This window comes from Bacillus rossius, chromosome 1 (genome assembly GCF_032445375.1).
Source record: "Bacillus rossius redtenbacheri isolate Brsri chromosome 1, Brsri_v3, whole genome shotgun sequence".
Taxonomy (NCBI): domain Eukaryota; kingdom Metazoa; phylum Arthropoda; class Insecta; order Phasmatodea; family Bacillidae; genus Bacillus; species Bacillus rossius.
Genome location: NC_086330.1, coordinates 12840408 through 12860875, shown reverse-complemented (window position 1 = coordinate 12860875; position 20468 = coordinate 12840408). Strand labels below are relative to the sequence as shown.

The 20468-nt window shown below is 37.3% G+C and overlaps 1 protein-coding gene across 3 annotated transcripts in view; it reads left to right on the top strand.

Moving 5' to 3' along the window:
* Positions 1-20468, top strand: part of LOC134532306 (gastrula zinc finger protein XlCGF58.1-like) — a 136600-nt gene that overhangs the window by 110201 nt on the left and 5931 nt on the right. The window contains exon 5 of one of the 3 annotated variants that reach the window (XM_063368759.1): positions 6294-13994. The exons of 1 other annotated variant lie outside the window; for it this stretch is intronic. In XM_063368759.1, coding sequence (XP_063224829.1) covers positions 6294-7827 — 1534 coding nt within the window. In that variant the 3' untranslated portion in view covers positions 7828-13994. One more of the 3 variants, XM_063368775.1, reaches the window with a different exon arrangement.

Genomic DNA, 20468 nt, shown 5'->3' with positions numbered 1-20468 from the left:
ATAGTACATACTACCTCCAATATTCATTTACCGACATAAAACTGTTAAAAAGTATGTAGAAGGACATGCTGTTAGCAAGGTAGCAGTAACATGTACACTACATACTACGTTTTGCATTGCAGGTCCCGCGCGGCATTGAAAATTATTCGTTCAACACCGTTAGATGCACGAGAGATCCGCAAACACGCAACCTCTAACGAGGCAGAGAACTATGACCCTAGCGGAGACTCCGAAGATGAAGATGGTGACTTTGAAGGCAGCTGGGAAGGCTCAAACTCAGATTTCGAAAGCAGTTCTGTCTGGCCTCCCAACATTCATTCCTACTGCAAGGTCGAGATTTCGGAGGGACTGGATCCGCTCGCAGAAGACGATCGGGCGCTCCTCGACCGCTGGGAGGTCGAGCAGCTGAAGATGCCGAACGGTCGCTCAAAGCCCCGTGCTCGAGCCAAGCCACATATCATTGAATTGGAGTCCTATGACGACCCGTTTGAAACCAAAGATAGCGACACAAACACATTTGTTTGCCATGTCTGTGGTGTTAACATTGCCGGAGATGTCGAGGACGTCGACGAACATTTAAAATCTCACGATCAACCGAGAGAAAATGACGATATTGGTGGAATTGAACTGTACGGTGATGATGAAAATTTTGACAGGGATGTAGATGTTGACTCATCGGTAGAAGAACTTGATAGTAGTCTTGATGATTCTGATGTCAAAGAAATTACAGAGTTCTATTGTGAAGTTTGCGGGGAGTGCTTTGAAAATAATGGTGATCTGACATTGCACAAGAAAAGAGATCATGATGCTCCCAGCCCACGAGTAATCAGTGTTAACCACCAGGGTAGCTTGCGAGTACGAGGCGATGTGGGTAGGTGTGGGGACCAAATTGTAGCCACCAAACGAAAACGGAACGTGTTCGTATGCCGTGCATGTAAAGCTGAGTTTCCGGACTTTGCATCTTTCCAGCAGCATAGACCCATGCAAGCAAAGAAATCCAAATTCGGAGAACTGATAAGAAATGCGTGCACTCGTTTCTTTCCTGCCGATTTAAATGCTCATCACAAAAGGAAGAAATATTTGCTCAAAAAACACGAACAACCTGAAGAAACGAAGAAACCAAGAATAACACAAGAGGTACACGATGCTTGTGGTGAGCTTCTTACAGCGGACTTAAGTGTACAGGACTACTTGTTCAAACAGCTTCAAAAGGAACAGCAAGCATTCAGGATTAAACATAGAAAGAAATTCTACCGTCGTCGGATATGGTGAAGTTTATTTGATTCGCAAACTTTACCTCTGGTTTACTTGTTACGTTACTGTTACTAGTGTTTGGGACAATTAATGACTATGACAATTATTTCGATTTCTTGTACAGTGGTTTTTTAAACTTTTTACATTATGAGGTGTTGTATGTACTTGCTGAAATATGGAACTAATATATAAAGCAGTTTTAGCTTTTTAGTTCACTAATTAGTCATTGCTATACTTTATTATGTTGCACATATAATCTGACCACAAACATCATTGGGCATTATTTTGTTTGGTTGTTACATTTAATATTGCCCTGACACTATATAATTTATGGATCACAAAATTCACATTAGATATCATCATTTTTTAAGGTATTTTTGTTTAGTTCACTAAAATATTCTGCTTGTAATTGAAATTTCTTATTTTTTTTAAGTGCAGACCATAAATACCTATTATACTCAATATTTTAAAATTGACTCTGGAAAAAAAAATTTGCGAAAGAAGAAATATCAAATCAATTGCAGATATTTTATAGGATTGCATAATCTTTCATGTAATTACTAAAATACATGAAAAGTTTAAGAAAAATTCCAAATAATTTTCATTTCTGTTACATATTAGTCACCTGGTGTTTGAATAATACACATGCTCCTGACTGTTTATATATCTGCACATAAAACTAGTGTTACAAGTCTGACTACGCTTGGAGGGTTTGTTTGTCACTCTAGTTATTACGTATTACTGTTTTTATTTAAAATTTTACAAAGACTCAGCAGGTAGGAAGTGGATCAGCTGTGTAAAATAATTTTTTAAACCGTAAATCTTTTTCTTCTCAATATTCCTATCTACTATTGTCACTACAGGACCAAGCTTGGTGTTAAAATGTCAATTTTTTTTTTCCCAACATGGATGTTGTCCATGAAATAGTCATATTTTCATCCGGACATGCTGGGGTAATTTTATTCTGTAGTAGGCAATATTGATGGCAGTTTTAGTAGAACTTTGGCATATTGTGTTTACTGTGGGTTACCAATAGATTGTTTGTGATATTTTTTAGTTTCTAGGTTTCGTAAAATCTACTTACGTTCCATAATGAATTGCAATTCTGTAATTATTCAATTACAGAATAATTCAAGGTGTATCAATTAAAAACAATGCCTGTTATTGGGCAGTAATTATTTTGATACTGAGAAATCTGTTAATTAATAAATGAATACAGTATGTTTCAGTGAAATTATGAGGTCAAAGCTGTACAGGTGTGTTCTGTGGGAGTAGTTAGCTTATGTCAGGCAGTCAAATGATACTTTTTCTTGGAGATTGTTGGTTAACCCAGAATTTTTTTTATGACCCTCAATAGTAGTTCAGGCTTATAGGATGACATTTTTTCAAGTTAAAATTCAGGTATGTTTGGAGTTTTAAAAATAAATGTGTAGAGAGAGAGTATATAATACATACCTTTGTATTCAGTCCCTACATTTAATTCTTGGATTTGTTTTTAGGTTTCAGTGTTAACTTTATCAAATATTGTGTGACGACAATACGGGAAACTCTGGCCAATCAGCATTGGCGAAACGCAAGACAATTTACTGCACTCCTTTTTAGATATTTTACACTCCACGCTGCTAGATGACACTATTGTTAACTAGTTTCACGCACTTAAAAACGTAGTTAACACTCCATATCACCAGGTTCGCTAGCATCACTTGTCTTGCTTATTTGTTACCAGTTTGCCATATTGACCCTGTTACAATATTTGCTTTTATTTACTCCTATGTTCTTGTAAATATTGTCAATTGAATAACTTTTTTGTGCAGTTTTTACTTAGTTTATTGATTTGTGTCATCTGCCCGAGCTTTTTGACCCCAGAGTTGTTTTGGGCTAGCCCTGATCGGAGCGAGTGGAGGGTTGAGTTATTTCTTTGGTTTCCAGAACATGAGTTAACTTCATCACTTCATCAGTTTCTGAATGTGCAGGATAAACGTTCCGTTTGAACTTCGATACTTTTCTTAACACCTCACGTAAACATTGGAATAATGAGAGAATGCTTGATTGCCAGTGCTGTATTATTGAGGCAATATTATACCCAAGTCAGATAACCACTTCCTAACAAATAAGGATTTTGTGCCAGCTGCTGTATTACTTTGTAATTTAAGTATATTAAATTCAATTGCATTAATTTAATGCTAAATGGAGTAATTATAGCTGGTAAGTTTTGTATCTGGCTCAAAAGTAATTTTCTCAAGCTATTTTGAAATAATCAGGTCAGAATTTAAATTTTTAAATAACTCCGGCAAAGTTACAGTTTTCTCAAATGGGTTTATAGAACAATAGGAGCTAATGTGACTATCTCTTTAAATCTAAATATATTTTCAGTAAAAATAAATGTCTGTCATTAGTTTTTGTTTATTTATAAATACACTGTACATAATTAATTTTTTATTTTTATTTTTTGTATGTGTGATGTTTTTTTAAGAACTAAATGTATGCAAGGTAGATTGAAATCTACAAAAAAAGTAATAATGTAAAGTATGTGTATTGTAGGAATAGTTCTGTTCAAGAATTTATAGTTTTGAGTTATATGAGCTCATATGTAGTGTGATTATTTTATGTTAACTTTTATGCAATCTGTGTGTCACAACATTGGAATTTTGCTATGCAGTATATAAAATGTGTAACACATTGGGTTGATTTGGTATTTTAGTTATTTGTTTTATTTGTAACATGCTTATAAACATTTACATTATGTATTTCTCTTTCTTAGAGACCATACTTAACTTTTTTGGTATGATAATGTTTAAGAAAATGAGTTTTCTTTTGTTCTAGGGACAACTTGTTGACTTTCAAAAGTCAACTAACAGTAAAAAGTAGCACAATATAAATGAAATACCTTTAATTTTCAAAAACTGACTTGCACAAAGAACTTTGAATTATTGTGGTTTAACCGACCAAATAATACTGCAAAGTATAATTTATAGTTATTTTAAGGGGAAAATTATCAGTAAATTCATGCTGATACATTTTGTAATACTTGTAAGACTGTATAGAAGTCATTTTAATTATCTTATTAGATGTTTCCATTATTCTGTGTACATTTTCAACATGGTATTTGCTAATTTTTGATGTTGGATGTTATTTTAAATAGTTAATTAATTTTTTTAATTATTCATTTATATGATTACATCATTTTTAATTTTATAAGTTGACAGGAAAAAGATTGTTTCTTAAATTGTAATCTTTATGTTTTTAACATCATAGCTCTGACATGTTATTCAAAAACTTTTTTTGTTGTTATGTACACAATCACATTTGTAGTAACTTAAAATTTTAAATTAAAGATAACATTTTTATGACATTTTTTTATAATAGTTTATTTTTAATTTGCACTGGTTGATGGTATAATAGTATAGAAAGTTGAAGCAGCTGAAGAAAAATAAGAAAGAAAAATATTTTATTAAAAAAAAATTTAATATTCCTCAAATACCTATACATTTTCTTAAGATAAAGTTAACCTTTTCTTATCTCATAGTGGCCATCATTAATATTTTTATTACATTTGCAATTTTTAAGAACACCTGTCAAACATTTACTGTAACATGACTTTAAAACATGTTCTTTTTGTAATAATTTTTTTGTTACATGTATACTTACTCAAAGATATAATTATACGCTGAAGCTCCCTCTTATTTGCATTTGCATTTGCATCTTGCAAAGAACCTTTAGGAATGTTACTAATGCAGGGAAATGTAGAAAAAGGGAAGTTTATCAAGTATAATTATGTATGGGACTAAACAAAGTTATTTAACATGCTCTTCTTCTCAACCAGAGACTACGTACAATTTACACTTTGTTGTTTCACATACATACATACATACATACGTTACGTACTTGCATACATACATTACGTACTTGCATACATACATTACGTACTTGCATACATACGTACGTGCATACATACTTATGTACTTGCATACATACTTACGTATGCATTTTCATTATGTCTCTGCTCTTCCTTGTCTCTTCTACATGCTCTATATGCTCTAGTCTTGGAATTGCCCTCTTGTCTTGTCTACCCAACACTTCCTGAAGCAAGACAGTGAATAAGCATGGGTGATGCATAGTTGTTTCAAACATCGGGGTGAAATGTGGTTGGGGTTGATAAAGGACTTCAGGGATGCTTAAAGAGGCATCTGAATCCTAAAAAGTCTGGGATACACAAAGTGACATTTTTCATAGTTGGGACAATATGAATTTAAAACTGCACTTCTATATCCTGAACGGGTTATGGGGACAACAAGAGTCTTAACATTTTTAAATGGTATTCCTGAATATTTAAAATAGGGTTATTTGGTACTTTGTGAGTGTATCTGTATGCCCAAAACCACAAGGATGACATGGATCCATAGAGGAAACACCTGTATTATCAAAGGGTGTATTTGGAGGATTAAAGAAAACATTTGGATGCTCTTTCGATGGAATTTGACTTTTTTAAGTCTTTCTGGCCAAGAATTTGTTCCACTACCACGATGATGATGTACATGCATAGAAAAATCTTAACTTCACCCATTCAACCTCTAAGCAACCAAGTCAAGTGTGATTCATAAGCACTGGGTGTTCTAGTTGAGCGACAGAGAAAACATGCTACGATATTTAGAGAAACTGTTATTTATCGTTTGAAGGAAGATGTAAATGAGTATTTACAATTTTAAGAACTTTATTTTGAAGCAGTAATGATTAAATTCTTGTAAGGACTGTATGTTTTATATTACGGACTGCCTGTGCAGGATTAAAATCGAGGGCTCAAGTTAAGGAAACAGCTTTTCTTTATTTCAAATTTGAGACTTTGATACTAACCACATATGTAGAAAAAGGTTGTATTATAATATTACTTATACATGAGGACTGCAGTGACTTGTTTTCTGAGTGAAAGTTTGGATGAAGACGGGCAGTGCCTGGAAATGCTCTCGGCTGCGTGCCACGGCAGGAGAGGCTGTGCCAGAGCTGTGGACGCGAGCAGTAATGACCGCACGATTTGCTTGCAGGTGGCCGGCGACTCTGTCAGAAACACCGCAGCCAAAGGAGGAATATTTCCCTCACTCGGTCCTCATCAAGTCGGAGGTTTCGTTCGCCGAGGACGATTGTCCCATGTGCCCGCAGTGCTGTGCGACGATGGTGTCCAACGGTGAACTTGCCACCCACCTGTTGGCCATCCACTCGAACGTGGCCTACCACTGTTACGGGTGCGACCAGATATTTTTTGGCAGCAAGAAACATTTTATAGCTCACGTGAGAGGGCACCGAGACCTGAAGTGCGACGACGAAACCGTCCCACAGCGACCGGTTTTAAATTTGAAAGTGCGTGGGAGAAAAAATTTTTCTTGCGATGTTTGTGGCAAGTGCTTCTCCCGAAAGTTTAACTTGCTGAGGCATCAGAGAATCCATTTTATTAATTCCATCATCTACAAAGGACACAAGAACGAGTCTTTCGTCTGCGTGACGTGCGGTAAAGTGTTTCCGGAAACGGACATTCTGCGACATCTTCAAACGGTTCACGGGTCTTTTCCAGAAATGGAAAACACTGATGCGGATCGTACCAACGAGGCAAGTAAAACACACCAGAATGGTTGTTTGCCTTCCAAGAAAATACTTTCTGATATGAATAATAGTAGTAGTAGTATGGATAGCAACAATGAAAATAGTGGGGTTGTGGGCCATGCGAAAGCGTTGAAAAAACACAGTGTTTTTTGTTACGTTTGCAATAAAATATTCAGCAGAAAGTATGATATGTTAAGGCACTTCAAGAAGCATTCGGTAGAAGACATCGCGAAGGCGGAAAGCGACGCCCCGTCGGTGGACGAAGACGGAGACAGCAGTTACATGTCGAGGCACACCCGGGCGCCGGGAAGCTCCGTCGTGGACGGGAACGAGGCCAGAGTCACGGTGGGCCGGCGGTCGCCGCACCGCTGCGACCAGTGCAGCCGACACTACCCGTCGAGGTACCTGCTGGAGCGCCACCTGCGCGTGCACACGGGCGAGAAGCCCTTCACCTGCCACGTGTGCGGCAAGCAGTTCCGCATCGCGGTGCAGCTGAGCCGGCACCTGCGCGACGTGCACGAGGGCGTCAAGAACCACCCGTGCGACATCTGCGGGCGCCGGTTCGCCAGCGCCCAGTCGCGGGACGACCACCGGCGCGTGCACACGGGCGAGCGGCCATGCGTGTGCCACCTGTGCGGCAAGGCGTTCAAGACGAAGGCATCGCTGTTCGTGCACAGCAAGTTCCACGCGGACGTGTTCCCGCACGAGTGCGCGCGCTGCGGCCGTGCGTTCCGAATGCGCCAGCAGCTGGACGTTCACGTGCTGCTGCACACGGGGGAGAAGCCCCACGCCTGCCGCTTCTGCGGGAAGAGCTTCCGGCTGAGCAAGACGCTGAAGGACCACCTGCTCATCCACACCAACCGCAACACCTACGAGTGCCCCCAGTGCGGGAAGCACTTCTCCCAGCAGCGGTACTTGAAGAACCACCTCAGAGCCCACAAGAGGTCGGGCCTCTCCTCGAGGAACGACGCTCCAGAATAGTAGTGATCATTACCGTCGCTGATGTCTAGACAGATATTTTTCAGTCTTCCATTTTACATTTTATATCTGACTAGTTCTGAAATTGTAACTGCTATCAAATTGGTGATTTCTTTGTTAACATGTATACCATGTTTAGTTTTAAGTTTCTTTAAAATATGATTTTTCTACATTTTACAATTTTTGTACGTGCTCTATGCTTTGTAAACAAACGCCGCATTACAGTCGAGTATGTTAACAAACAAATATGAATTACAGATATTTTTTTGGCAGTTTTGACGATAGAAGATTATGTTCTTGTTGTATTTATGTTTTAAGACATCGGTGATGAGATAACCGAGCAATAGAGGGAGAATGTAGAGGGTGAGGAATTTCTAGGTTTATAGAGACTAAAATTTGTGAAGTACGGTATAGAAAATGTAGGATGTGCTAGTTAACAGGTGATGAAAAGATTAGCAAAGTGATGTGGGAGTGAGGAGATACGCATGAAACTGGTCTGGGAACAGCTGACTATAGCAACATGCTTGTACCTAACCATCATATTGGTGGCGATAGTTCATCACACATTTTGTTCCTTTATAAGTTAGGGTGTACTGGAATGTATATTTTTGTACACTCAATTAATAGAAAAAAAAAATTTTGTACTGTTATCTGTGCTGGGCCACTATTATATCGATAATTTAGGTTTGCTGAAACACAACAATGGGAATACCCAAAATAAAGGTACAAAAAATTAGTTGCATCAAATTATTATAATATAGTTATTAATCCATTCAGTTTATATTATATTTTTGCTATGCAGATTGTTTAAGATTTTGCTTATTACATGTAACAAGTAAAGAATGTGTGTTTGTTTGGATATGTGCATAGTTTTGTGTGGGTGTGCCAATTATAATTATTTTCCAACTTTTTACTTGTAATATTGCAGAACTATGGCAGGGCACTGAATCTGCAAAACTGTAGTAACCGTTTTGTTAAGATTAAAGATTGAGATTTTTTATTTACAGAAAAATTTTTCACTTTTGTCAGTGACCTTTAAACTTCCACAGAGACAGTCAAAGCTCTAGATAATTCCTAAAACACAATAAGTTAAAGAGTTTTCTTGTGCAACATCACACTTTGTGCTTATTTTTTATGATTGAGAATGTGTGCTACCCTCTTCTTTCCTTCTGTGGATTTGATGGGTGGAAAAGTGTTAAAACAGAAGACATTGTGAATTACTAGAGTTAAAAGATGTTGCAGAACAAGGTTATGGATCGTGATTCAAGGACGTCTGGGTCAGATTGCTTCTACTGGAGGGGAGACAAATTTTTTTTTCCCCCAGTGTAATATTAAGTTTTTTTAATAATGGTATTTTCTCAACTTCATTCAAGTGTAGTTATTGCAATTAAAATTTTGATAAGCAAAATACTTTCAATCTAAAAGGTTTCAAACATCTTAGATGTTTAAATTAGCACAAAAATAATTTTTTTTAAAGAAGAAACACAGTCAAAACTAGAGAAGGGTCAGTAGTATTTCATAGTTAATAGTTTTAAGAAAATCCTTTCGAAAATGATGTCTGTTCTGCAGATAAAGAAGTTCATAATTTAAACAAGTTGTGTTCTCGTATGCAAAAACAAATAATGGAAAAGCCAAAGGAATTATGAATTATGAACTTTTTAAATCCGCTAAATGTACAAAACAAAATATTTAGTTTTACAGAATTTGGACATTTATAATGGATTACCAATTAAGTGTTGGGTCCATTCATATTCTGGAATCGGCAGGGTTCATTGGTTCAATAGAATTGAAGGATTCGGTATCCAAAGGTTCTGGAATCAAAGCTGATTGTTTCTTTCCCTATAGCAAAACCTCGAACGGTACAGTCATATTATTTTAATAGAAATGTAAAAGTCAGTTTGTTAATACCTACAATTAGGATTTAATCAGAATAATTGGGTTTTATTAAATGTGTGGAACAGAACTTGACTATAAATATGTCACACCTTTTATCTTTTTTAAGCCGAAAACTTTGTGTGACAAATACGACACCACCTAATGGAAGAAGGTGGTACGTACTTATCACCAGTCAGCTGGTTGGCTAGCCCATCCGGGCGTGACCTTTAACACATGTCACGTACCTTTCCATGAAATTTTCAAACCATCCTTTACTAGCAGTGAAACTGATATTACTGTCCGGATATTTACACTTTAATTTAAAAAAAAAAAATTAAATTTTTTTTTGTGTATCACCGCTTGGTTCACACCAATCCTGTCAGACCCATGATTTTTTTTTTCATAGCACAGTTAATTTAACAGCCTTTCCATACTATTCATATGTTCATTTCTGTTCTGGTATCTAATATTAAAATATATTCCCGCTAGTACATACAACCAACATTATCAGACTTGCATAAACATTTGATAATCATTATTTTGTACAATTGTACGCACAGTTGACTTGCGTAAACCTACAATTTTACCTATATGTGTGTCCTTGATGACATTCTGCACACTGTAATACTTTGAGTTTTGTCTCAAGACAAAGAATTCTACGTTTTTTAATACTACTTGAACACAATGAAATATGCTGTCGCTTGGAAGTCGTCATTCCAACTGCAGCTGATGCTCACGTACGGGTCCTGTCAGACGTTTGTGCATGCGAGTCCCCCCCCTTCTTGCTAGACTAAAGCCTGTCACAGCGTGGTCTGTGGCCGAGAAACAAAGGTACGGCCGGGCGGCATACGCGCGAACCTTAAAACATCTAGTTCTTTACACTCCATAGCCGCAATTGAACTTGCTGTAGCTGATATTTGCAGAACAGCAGATAGCTTAGTCTAACTTGTGTGTGTATCTCGTCCCCCTCTTGCATAGCTTCCCCCGCTTCCCCTGCTCTTTTAACTGTGCTGCGGTAACTGCATCTGTTGTTCACTGAGCTGAAGCAGACCAGTGATGTCACCTGACTGTTTTTTTGCCTGTGGCCATTTCATACTAACTGAAATTTACAGATGTGCTTTACTGGGGCAGTAAAATTAACACCGCGGAAAATGAATTTGCGCATTTTGAAGACGTGCTAAGTGAGGGATTGGTGTACTCTGTAACTGGGCCAAAAATTTTAATACTTAAATACACATAATATTTCTGCTTGCCGTTTTACCATTTATCATATTTATGAGGGAATTGTGTAATTCCTCCATGTTAATAGGTGGCTCAAGTAGATTCCATTCCAGCGTTTCGTCTTAATCAATCAATTTACTTTTTAATTATTCTCGAGTCTTGCCATTTAAAATTAACTGTCAGAATACCACACAGAAGGTCAACACATGAAATAATATCCTCAAAAAGCTGTGCAGTAGTGAGTAGGGAGTGAACACCAGTGTGCCTATAACTTCTGCAAAAGCATTGAGTTACTCTTACGAGAATATGCTTACCTTGTTTGGTGCCATTATGAACACGCTCAAAAAGTAGATGTCGCTTAAAATGAAACCTACACTAGGCAAGAAGGTAGTCCTGAGTACGCGGACAGGTTTTGAACAAACTGTCGATGGAAGAAACAGGAGGTTTGGGAATGCGAGGACTTGACACGGGAAGGGTCTCGGTGAAGCTAGTTTATGACGTGCGCTAACAAGACAGAGCCAACATGAACCGACATGGACGGGAAAACACGGAGAATGCTCGACAGAACCAGAACTGGTGTGGTCCCTGTGAAGTGCGACTTTGTAATGGAGACCTATCATGCAAGTGTGGGGAGACTCAAACAGTCGTTTATTCCACTGCCCCGTTATGCGCAGTTCAACTGCAGGACAAACGACCTTCAGAAAGAATGCAATTCATTAGCTGACCTCTCAACACTGCGCTGGAAGAATTCAAAGTCAGAACATGAAAAAGTAAAGTAAGTTTTGATTAATTTCAGCAAGTGTCGCACATCTTACATTTGAAAACCAGATATCATAAGATACTACACAAATGGTTGGACTTTCAGTTTGGTCTTTTAAAAAAACATTTTGAATGCTAAAAACAAATATTATACACTTATTGTTGTCAGTAGTGGCATCTGTGAAAAACTAATAAACAAAAAAGAACAGTGTGCATGCTTGCTAAATTTGGCAGCCTCTTAATTTGCATGTTTGGAAATGTTACTTACTTTCCTAATGTGTCTTGTACAAAACCAAGTTCTAAAATGTAAATGAATATTAGTTTTTTCAAGTATAATTAATCAAAATTATTTGCTTGGAGCAGTTGTCACTCAAATGAATAAGTGTGTATGTACGTTCTACACATAAAACATTTTTTTTAGTTACAAGTAACATCCTGAACTATATATAACTAAGGTAACTTTGCAGTTCAGTAAACATGCGAATGGCATGCTGATAAGAGCATGGGCATTAAGCCCACCTGTGTTGATTAATTTCTTACGAATTTTGTTCTTAACAATCGGCTAATTATTTTGACTCTTCAAAATCACGTAGTCATGGAAATGATAGGGTTTAATACTTGGTTTCCTGTAGAATGCTGTGGAGATGCAAGAAAATAATCTGAAACCAAGTCGTAAGAGTGCTGAAAATTTCCTTCAGATAACTGAGCATTCAGGATGCTGTGTTTAGTCAGAAATCATTTGATAAGGGTCTCATTGGGAGAGATTGTGAAGTTGTTTGAAGGCCTCTCTCCAAGTTATTTTTTACGGCCATAGAGATCCAGCTCTACTTTATCTCAGGGCATGATACTGTCACGTGGCTGATAAAGGATTGCCTACATCTTTATGAAAATATGCCAAAAACCTGCCCCACACTCAGTGTCTTACGATGCTATAGATTTAAACACACATGACTGATACGTCGGCGCTCAAGACATTCCACGCGCCTAAATACGTCACACTTACTCCACCTTTGGAATGATGGAACAAATCTGGATTAAGTTTGCAAAAAAAAAATTGGTTGTCTGTAAAGTCTGTTTACAGACGATAGTTTAACGTGACAACGTCATAACAAAACATTGATGAAATGATTGCATAATTTTATGAATAAAATTGAATCATTTTTATTGAATTATCACTATTTTGTATGGATACAAAGGAGGAGTGAAATGAAATATACATTTAATTGATACATTTACTTTTATTTGTACTCATTAATTCAAATATGTTTATTACTTTAACGAAGAGATTATTTTAACTATAACTTTTATACATGTTTGCTATTTAACTTCTTCCAATCTGTGTTATTCTGTTAAGGATAGAACAATGATAGGAAAAGTAGGAAACGAATGGGAGTGTTTCAAGTTTAATGTGGCTCGAAAAAGTCAAATAGAAGGTTGTTCCAATCGAGTGGAAGAGAGATAGATGCGGCGCAAGCGTACAATGAGCGTAACGGGACATAGCGCAATGGGACAATGTGTGTAATGGGACACTTTCGTGCGTGCAGCCGGCGTTCATCGATTTATTAGATGTCATGTCAAAAAAACCTTCTATTGTTTACTCTTGCATCATTACTTGCTACTAACTGCAGATTGCCTCTCGGCATGCAACTGACTCGGTGAGTAAAGGACTGCGCCACGTTGCACAGAGGGCGACAGAGACCCATGTGTTCTCTCTGGCGCTTGATGATGATAATGGTGTCACTGGTTACAAATTACATAACGTAAAAAAAATGAAGACACTTATTACACATGAAATATAAACAATGGCAATATGCATATCAACAAACGAAACCCTTCATTGTTAAAAAATACAAAACTAAGAAATGACATGTAAACTAATTATATTTAAGTAAATTTAATAGCACCATTCAAAAGGATTAAATTGTAATTAGTCAATGTTAACTAACTAAAAACTTTATCACAAAAAAAACCTTAAAGATAAATCATTAAAACAAAACAGACTAATAATGCCACTGATGCATGTACACTGCTGCCAACTGTAGGCAGTTGCTGAGACACTGTTTGAACACACTCGTGTGCTTACAAAAGCACGCAACGCTCACACGCTCACACGCTCACACGCTCACACGCTCACACTCTCACACTCTCACGCTCTCACACTCTCACGCTCTCACACGCTCACACGCTCTGACGCTCACACGCTCACACGCTCACATGCTCACACGCTCACACGTCAATGCACTGACCCAAAGAAACTTTCTGCTAGAGGAAGGGCGTGAACGATGTCAGCTTAAGAATTGGTGAAACAAAGTTGATTGTTTTTGTTCTGCCTTTGAAGCTATATACATACATATACACACATACACACACACACACACACACACATATAGACACACACATACATGTGTATATATATATAATGATTGGCAGTCAATTTTTTAAAATATATTTTTTGGGTTGTACAATTGAGAGAGCTAAATTAATTTCATAACATTATCTATTCCAGTTAAAATTCAATTTTTCCAGGTTACTTCATGATATAGTTGGATTTTCTTTCAAAGGATTTGAATTTTACTTAATTTTTTGAGATTTTTTTTATAACTTTGAACTTCCCAAATACATTTTTTTCATCAGATTTGTAGGGTCTTGTGTTCAGCCATATTTAAAACTTATGATACTTCCTCAGTGGCCTTGTTTTCTGTGGTTTTGTGTTCGTGGTTGATGGTTAAACTTTGACCAATTGCATGATAATTATGACCACCAAGTCAGTTCCCAAGTGGTTTTTAGCAAATTTTAATCTATTGATTCCCATTGGTGGTAGCTTCTATGTTTAACCATGTGATGTTAAACACAACCTTTACCTCTACTTTGGCTCATGAAGATAAACATAAATAGTTTTTACATTAGGTTTGTGTCATGCTGAATTGGTTCACGAGATACCTGCACCATTCAATATGTGTTCATTTATACATGTTTAAGATTTATGAAGAGTATGTATTTCTTAATGTTTCAATGTGAGCCTTTAATGCTCTCATGAAAGTAACATGGTTTAATGCTACATTTAACAAAAGTCATCAACACAAAGTTGTAAACGGTGCACACTTTGTCTTTCAGGGATCCGCCAGACAATTTGCAGGCATCGTTTCACTCTGTCAGAATAAAGGAGGAGAGTGCTGCATTGGTCTGTGACTCGGTACCGACAGCTAACGCGGCGAAAAGCACCGCGGTAACCAAATTTGATTTTGACGGTTGGTCCGACTGGAAACATTGCACCCACTGCCCGCAAGTTTTCTTAAAGCAGTCCGCACTGGCCGTTCATCTGTTCGAAGATCACTCGATGAACGTTTTCTACTGCGAGGTGTGCAACAAGGTGTTCAAGAACAGGGATTGCCAGGCTGCCCATTTGGCCACGCACGAAACGGCTCCTGCGTCGAAACCAAAGTCTGCGCCTGTTGCTCCGCAGCAAACGGCCACGGAGCCGAGCCGCCGGCCAAGTGCCGGCGAGGGAGACGACGGCAGCCGGGCGAAGACGGGGAGGAAGACGGAGAGGAAGCTGCACGAGTGCGAGGAGTGCGGCAAGAGGCTCCGCGCGGGCGACAGCTACAGGGCCCACCTGCGCTCGCACTCGGGCGAGAAGCCCTTCGTCTGCCACCTGTGTGGCAAGCACTTCTCGCGCAGGAACGGCCTCCACTACCACCTGCGCCACGTGCACGGGGGCGTGAAGGAGCACGCCTGCGACGTGTGCGGCCGCAGCTTCGCCCTGAGGGCCTTCCTGGCCGAGCACCGGCTCATCCACACGGGCGAGCGGCCCCACATGTGCGACGCCTGCGGCAAGACCTTCCGCTCCAAGGCCTCGCTCTACATCCACCGGCGCCTGCACACGGACAGCTTCCCTTTCCCTTGCGGCCGGTGCGACAAGCGCTTCCGCTGGCGGCAGCAGCTGCTGTCGCACCTGCGGCGGCACGCCGGCGAGAAGCCCTACCAGTGCGACGTGTGTCTGGCCCGGTTCGCCACCGGCGGGAACCTCAAGCGCCACCGCACCCGCCACTCGGCTGACAAGCCCTTCCCCTGCACCAAGTGCGGCCTTTCCTTCAGCCAGAAGAGGTACCTCAGCAACCACGACAAGTCTAGGCATCAGAGCGTGGAGGCGGTCAAACCTTGAAGCATTGGGTAAGCATTGTATCTGATAAACAAGTAACAAATATCATGTTGCAGAAATTATACATCGTTAGTGCCAAGTGGTAGTTACGTTTTCCTAGCAGCAAATGAAGTCCAGAGTTGTAATTACTTTTCCTTATTTATTAACTGATTTGAGTTATAAAAAAAAATTTCATACTGCAATGATGTTGCCAATTGAAAGAACAGCTTTTAAGTTATGTACATAATCAAGTGAAAGATATTATTGTTTATTTAATATATTTTTTTTTGTTATTGATATTTGATGTACTTGGTTCTACAGCTGTTGTGTTTGTACTTATTTATTGCGGCGTTGTTATGCCAAAAATAAAAAATAATTGTTGATGATAAATAAATGTTCAGTAATGGCATGAACTAGCAGTTCATTCTCTGTGAGTACAACCAGATCATTTCCTTCACGTCCAGCAAGTAGTATGAGAGTTGTGACTAGGCTTCATCTTACCCTCCAAGCTAACTGCATTCATGTAAAATCATTATTTGTACTCAACTCTCACTCTAAAATATTGCATCACCAATGCCCATTATCAGCCAACTTTAACAAAATAAAACAGTAACGTGTTGATGATTAAAATGTAATTTTGTCTTGAAGGCATTATGGTCACACAGTATAAGTTTATTTCCTGCATTCACATTATGTGCATTCCTACAGCTGAATCTCTGTGGTCTCGGTTTCAAATTATTTTATTTAAAAAGTTTAAGCCCCCTTGTATAGTGCGTGAGACCAAGCCTGATGCTGTGTGGTGTATCATCCTGTATCTTATGGTTCTTTTTATCTTATCCTTCTGTAATTTGTCACTGGCAGAGCTTCTGTCCAAGATACATGAGGTATGTAAGATGATAACGCTCACACTGGTGCAACACGTGTGTTACAGAATTTACTTTACGGTATAATTTCTTAATTGTCGATTGTTCCCTTGCTCACTTGTTCAACCGAGAGTGGCTGGGAACGATGTCAGGTGACTATCTCAGTGCCTGTGCTGGCTGAATTGAACTGAAACTACTGGAGATTTAGAATACAGGCGATTCCAATAAAACAAGAAAGATTATTTTTTAGAGGCAGTTTTATGTAGTACTTGAACTGTCACTAGATCAAAGTTTGTAGTTAGTTAAAAAATATTTTACCATCATTAATTAAAATGTTTTTTACTTCACGGAATATAGATATTTTGTACAGTTAATGTTTGAAGCTAAAATAACTTTTAAAAATATAATTTCGCAGTTAAATTATATTGAACTCTGATATTTTTATCATTATTGTATTTTATTTGAAACTTTTTTTTGTGCATTTTGCTAGTGCTAATTCTATGCCAGTTTTTTAAAAGAATCTTTTATATTGACAGAGGAAAAAATGTTTTTGCTTTTCTGAATTCACTGTTTTTGATTTCCATAAAAAAATCTAAAATATATTCATTTCTCAGCAACAATTCCAGCTCTTTTGTGAATTAATGTCACTGCTACTGTTGCTAGATTATTCATGTTTTGTTTTTCACTGTACGATAAATTTTGGAATAAGCTCAATATCATAGCATTGCTTGCATCATTGAAGATGGTAATAATAGCAATGGTAAAAATAAATGTGGTTTTCATTATGAAACATAATGACACTGAAGAAGCTAAATTTATGTTAAACACCTTAGCTATTTATTATGTCGGGATTACTTTAGTATACGAGGTAACATGACAGTAACAGTCAATTTAATTTAGTTAACAATATTTAGCTATTCATTCAAAATTAAATTATCATTGACATGGATGCATAGCTGGCACTATGCTCAATGAGAAAACTTAAATTTTTGGATGCACTAAGTTGCTAAAGAATGCAACGATGGTGACTTGTGCCCTCAAATGTGTGCCCTTTAGAGTATTTTATTTGGCTATGTTAACTTTGTGAAGATTCGTAAATTATTGGGAGGACGTAGTTGTGTACTCACAGAACGACTTTGGTTTCCTGGAAGCTGTCCGCCGAGTTACTTCTGTCTACACAAAAAAGAAAGAAAGTAACCATACTTTTTCCCTTAAGGATTGAATTAAAAAAAAAAAGTTATGAATTTATTGTGTAATACAAAGTTTCAAGTAATTTTGACCCAATTTTTCTTGTAAAATTTTTGCCATCCCCATTGATTTGGGGGTTTAATTTAAAAAATGCTAAAATATGTAATTAATTAATTAATTTTATTGAAGATTAAGTTTCAAGTAAATCTGATAAATTTTTTTTAATAGTTTGATACAGACTTTACTATCCCTTTTCTCCCATTATGGTTGAATTAAAAAATTAATTAATGCTAAGTTACGTTAATTGTGTCAATAAACATAAATACCAAATTTCAAGCAAATATCACTAGATTTTTTTTTTTTTTAATTTTCTATTCATTTTTCCATAAAAACTTTTTCTCCCCATTTTCTTTCCTTAGGGGTTGAATTTCAAAAAATCCTTTCTTAAATGATACATAATAAAATCAACATGCCCTCCAAATTTCATCGTTCTACCTTTAGGGGTTAAGCCTACAGCATGAGTCAGTCAGGACTTTGCATTTTATGTGTGTGTGTGTGTATATATATATATATATATATATATATATATATATATATATATATATATATGTGTATATATATATATATATTTTTTTATAACTAAAATTTTATGTATATATACATATATACACAATCACACATATATACGAACATATATTTAATTTAAGTTTTTGGTATCACAATAAGTAAAGAGATTAAATCTACAATTATCATTTTTCATAACAGAGTACGTATACACATTCATGAATTTCAAACTGTTGTTAAAAAAGTCTGAACTAAACAAAACAATTATTTCAACACTTTGTGTTGTAAATGATATAGAAGAAAATAAATGAAACAAGTCCTATGAAAATCATTTGTATTCAATAAAGTCAAAGACCTTTGTAAGGCAGCTAGCTTATTTTGAAAGTTTGATTTTGTTATCATCTTAAAATTTTAATTTGACAAAAGGAATTGGATTGTCACTGGAGAATGGCTGTAGATGAAACAGTACAATGTTAAAAAGTATTCAAATAACAGTCACTGAAGGGTGTATAATAAGCTTTCCGTTACTGCTAACTCAAAGATGGTCAAAGGAAAATCCCTAAAGTACATTTAATGTTTGAAATTGTTTTATTTATTTTTAAAAATGTTTTGTAATTTTATGAAAAATAATATTTTTGAAACAAGGAAACAGGGAAACAAGGATTATGGTGGCCATTTGAATACAAGGTACATTATTTGAAATTTTATAGATACCAAAACACATACATTTCATCGATTCCAATGCTGATTTCAATTCTTACCTTGAACTTGAAAACATAAATTAATAGAATAATTTTAACAAAAATAAAAAATAGTTATAAGTTCATAGCAAAGAATGTGAGTTGAATTAAACTGTTCACTGACTCAAGTTCATGGTTGTCACACTTCTTTGACTTCTAATCCTGTGGTCACTGGTTTGAATATCATCTTCAACCCTTTATTTTAAAATAAGTTTGTAAGGGATCCCCTGCTAAGCCTTCTGAAAAATGGCAGGGATTATTGTTTTCTAAAATCTGCGAAAAGAGTGGGGCGTAATTTTAGACTGCACACCTACTGCTGTAAAATACACAATTAACATTTTTTCACAATAATGGAAAATGATTGTAAAAATCAGTCTTGTATAAATTAAAAGCATAGTATGTTACGTGGTTTTTCATGTATTGAGTTCCTCCAGTTTTTACATCTTAAATCACATATCTTTACATGTCCATAGTTTTAAAATTGTGTTGCATTTTGTATGATGGATGAAAACAAGAAGAAGAAAAAAGATACCCTGCGGCAGTTATGTGTTATCTATTTACAACCGATGCATTGTGGGCTATCTTCTTCACTGCTTCACGGGGAAAGATGTTTATATGGGCGCCACCACGTGAAATTGGCACGTGGACCCCGGCCGATCCTCTCTCTCAGGGCGTGACGTGACCCATGTGGGGCGAGTTACCAGCCCTATTGATTCCCTTATGTCGATCTACACCAAACCTGGCCCGCTCTAGGCGTCGGGCACGCCACACTCGTACAAAGGTTGGATTCTCATTACGTTAAATATAACTCACGACTCAGTTAAAATTTAGGTTTAATAACATAACTCACGCCTCCCTACACGTTCTCCATTAAAACAGTAAAAAGCCTGGGCACGGATCAGCTGAGGTAAAGCGTGGGCCAACCATGTGGCCATGCGCTATGAGTCTCCTGTGGACTGCGACAAAGAAGCTCGTAGCGAGTTATATAAATATTTAATTAAACGTCCCACCGACCGAGAGCGGCCCCGAGGGCTAGAGATTGAAATTATTTAGGAATAAATTATAAAACAGAAATACTTGATCAGATGCACAAAGATTGCGGCCCCCGGGGTGCTGACGCGTCTACTCTCGATGGCTGTTGAAGAGGAACTGGCCACACTACCCTCGCAATGGCGCACTTCCGCCGTACAAAAAAACCGTTACGTTAATTAATGATCCCGTGCCCCGGCGAAAGTGAAGATAATTACAAAACACATTATTTAATTACAAAACACAATACTCTTAATTAAAAACCAT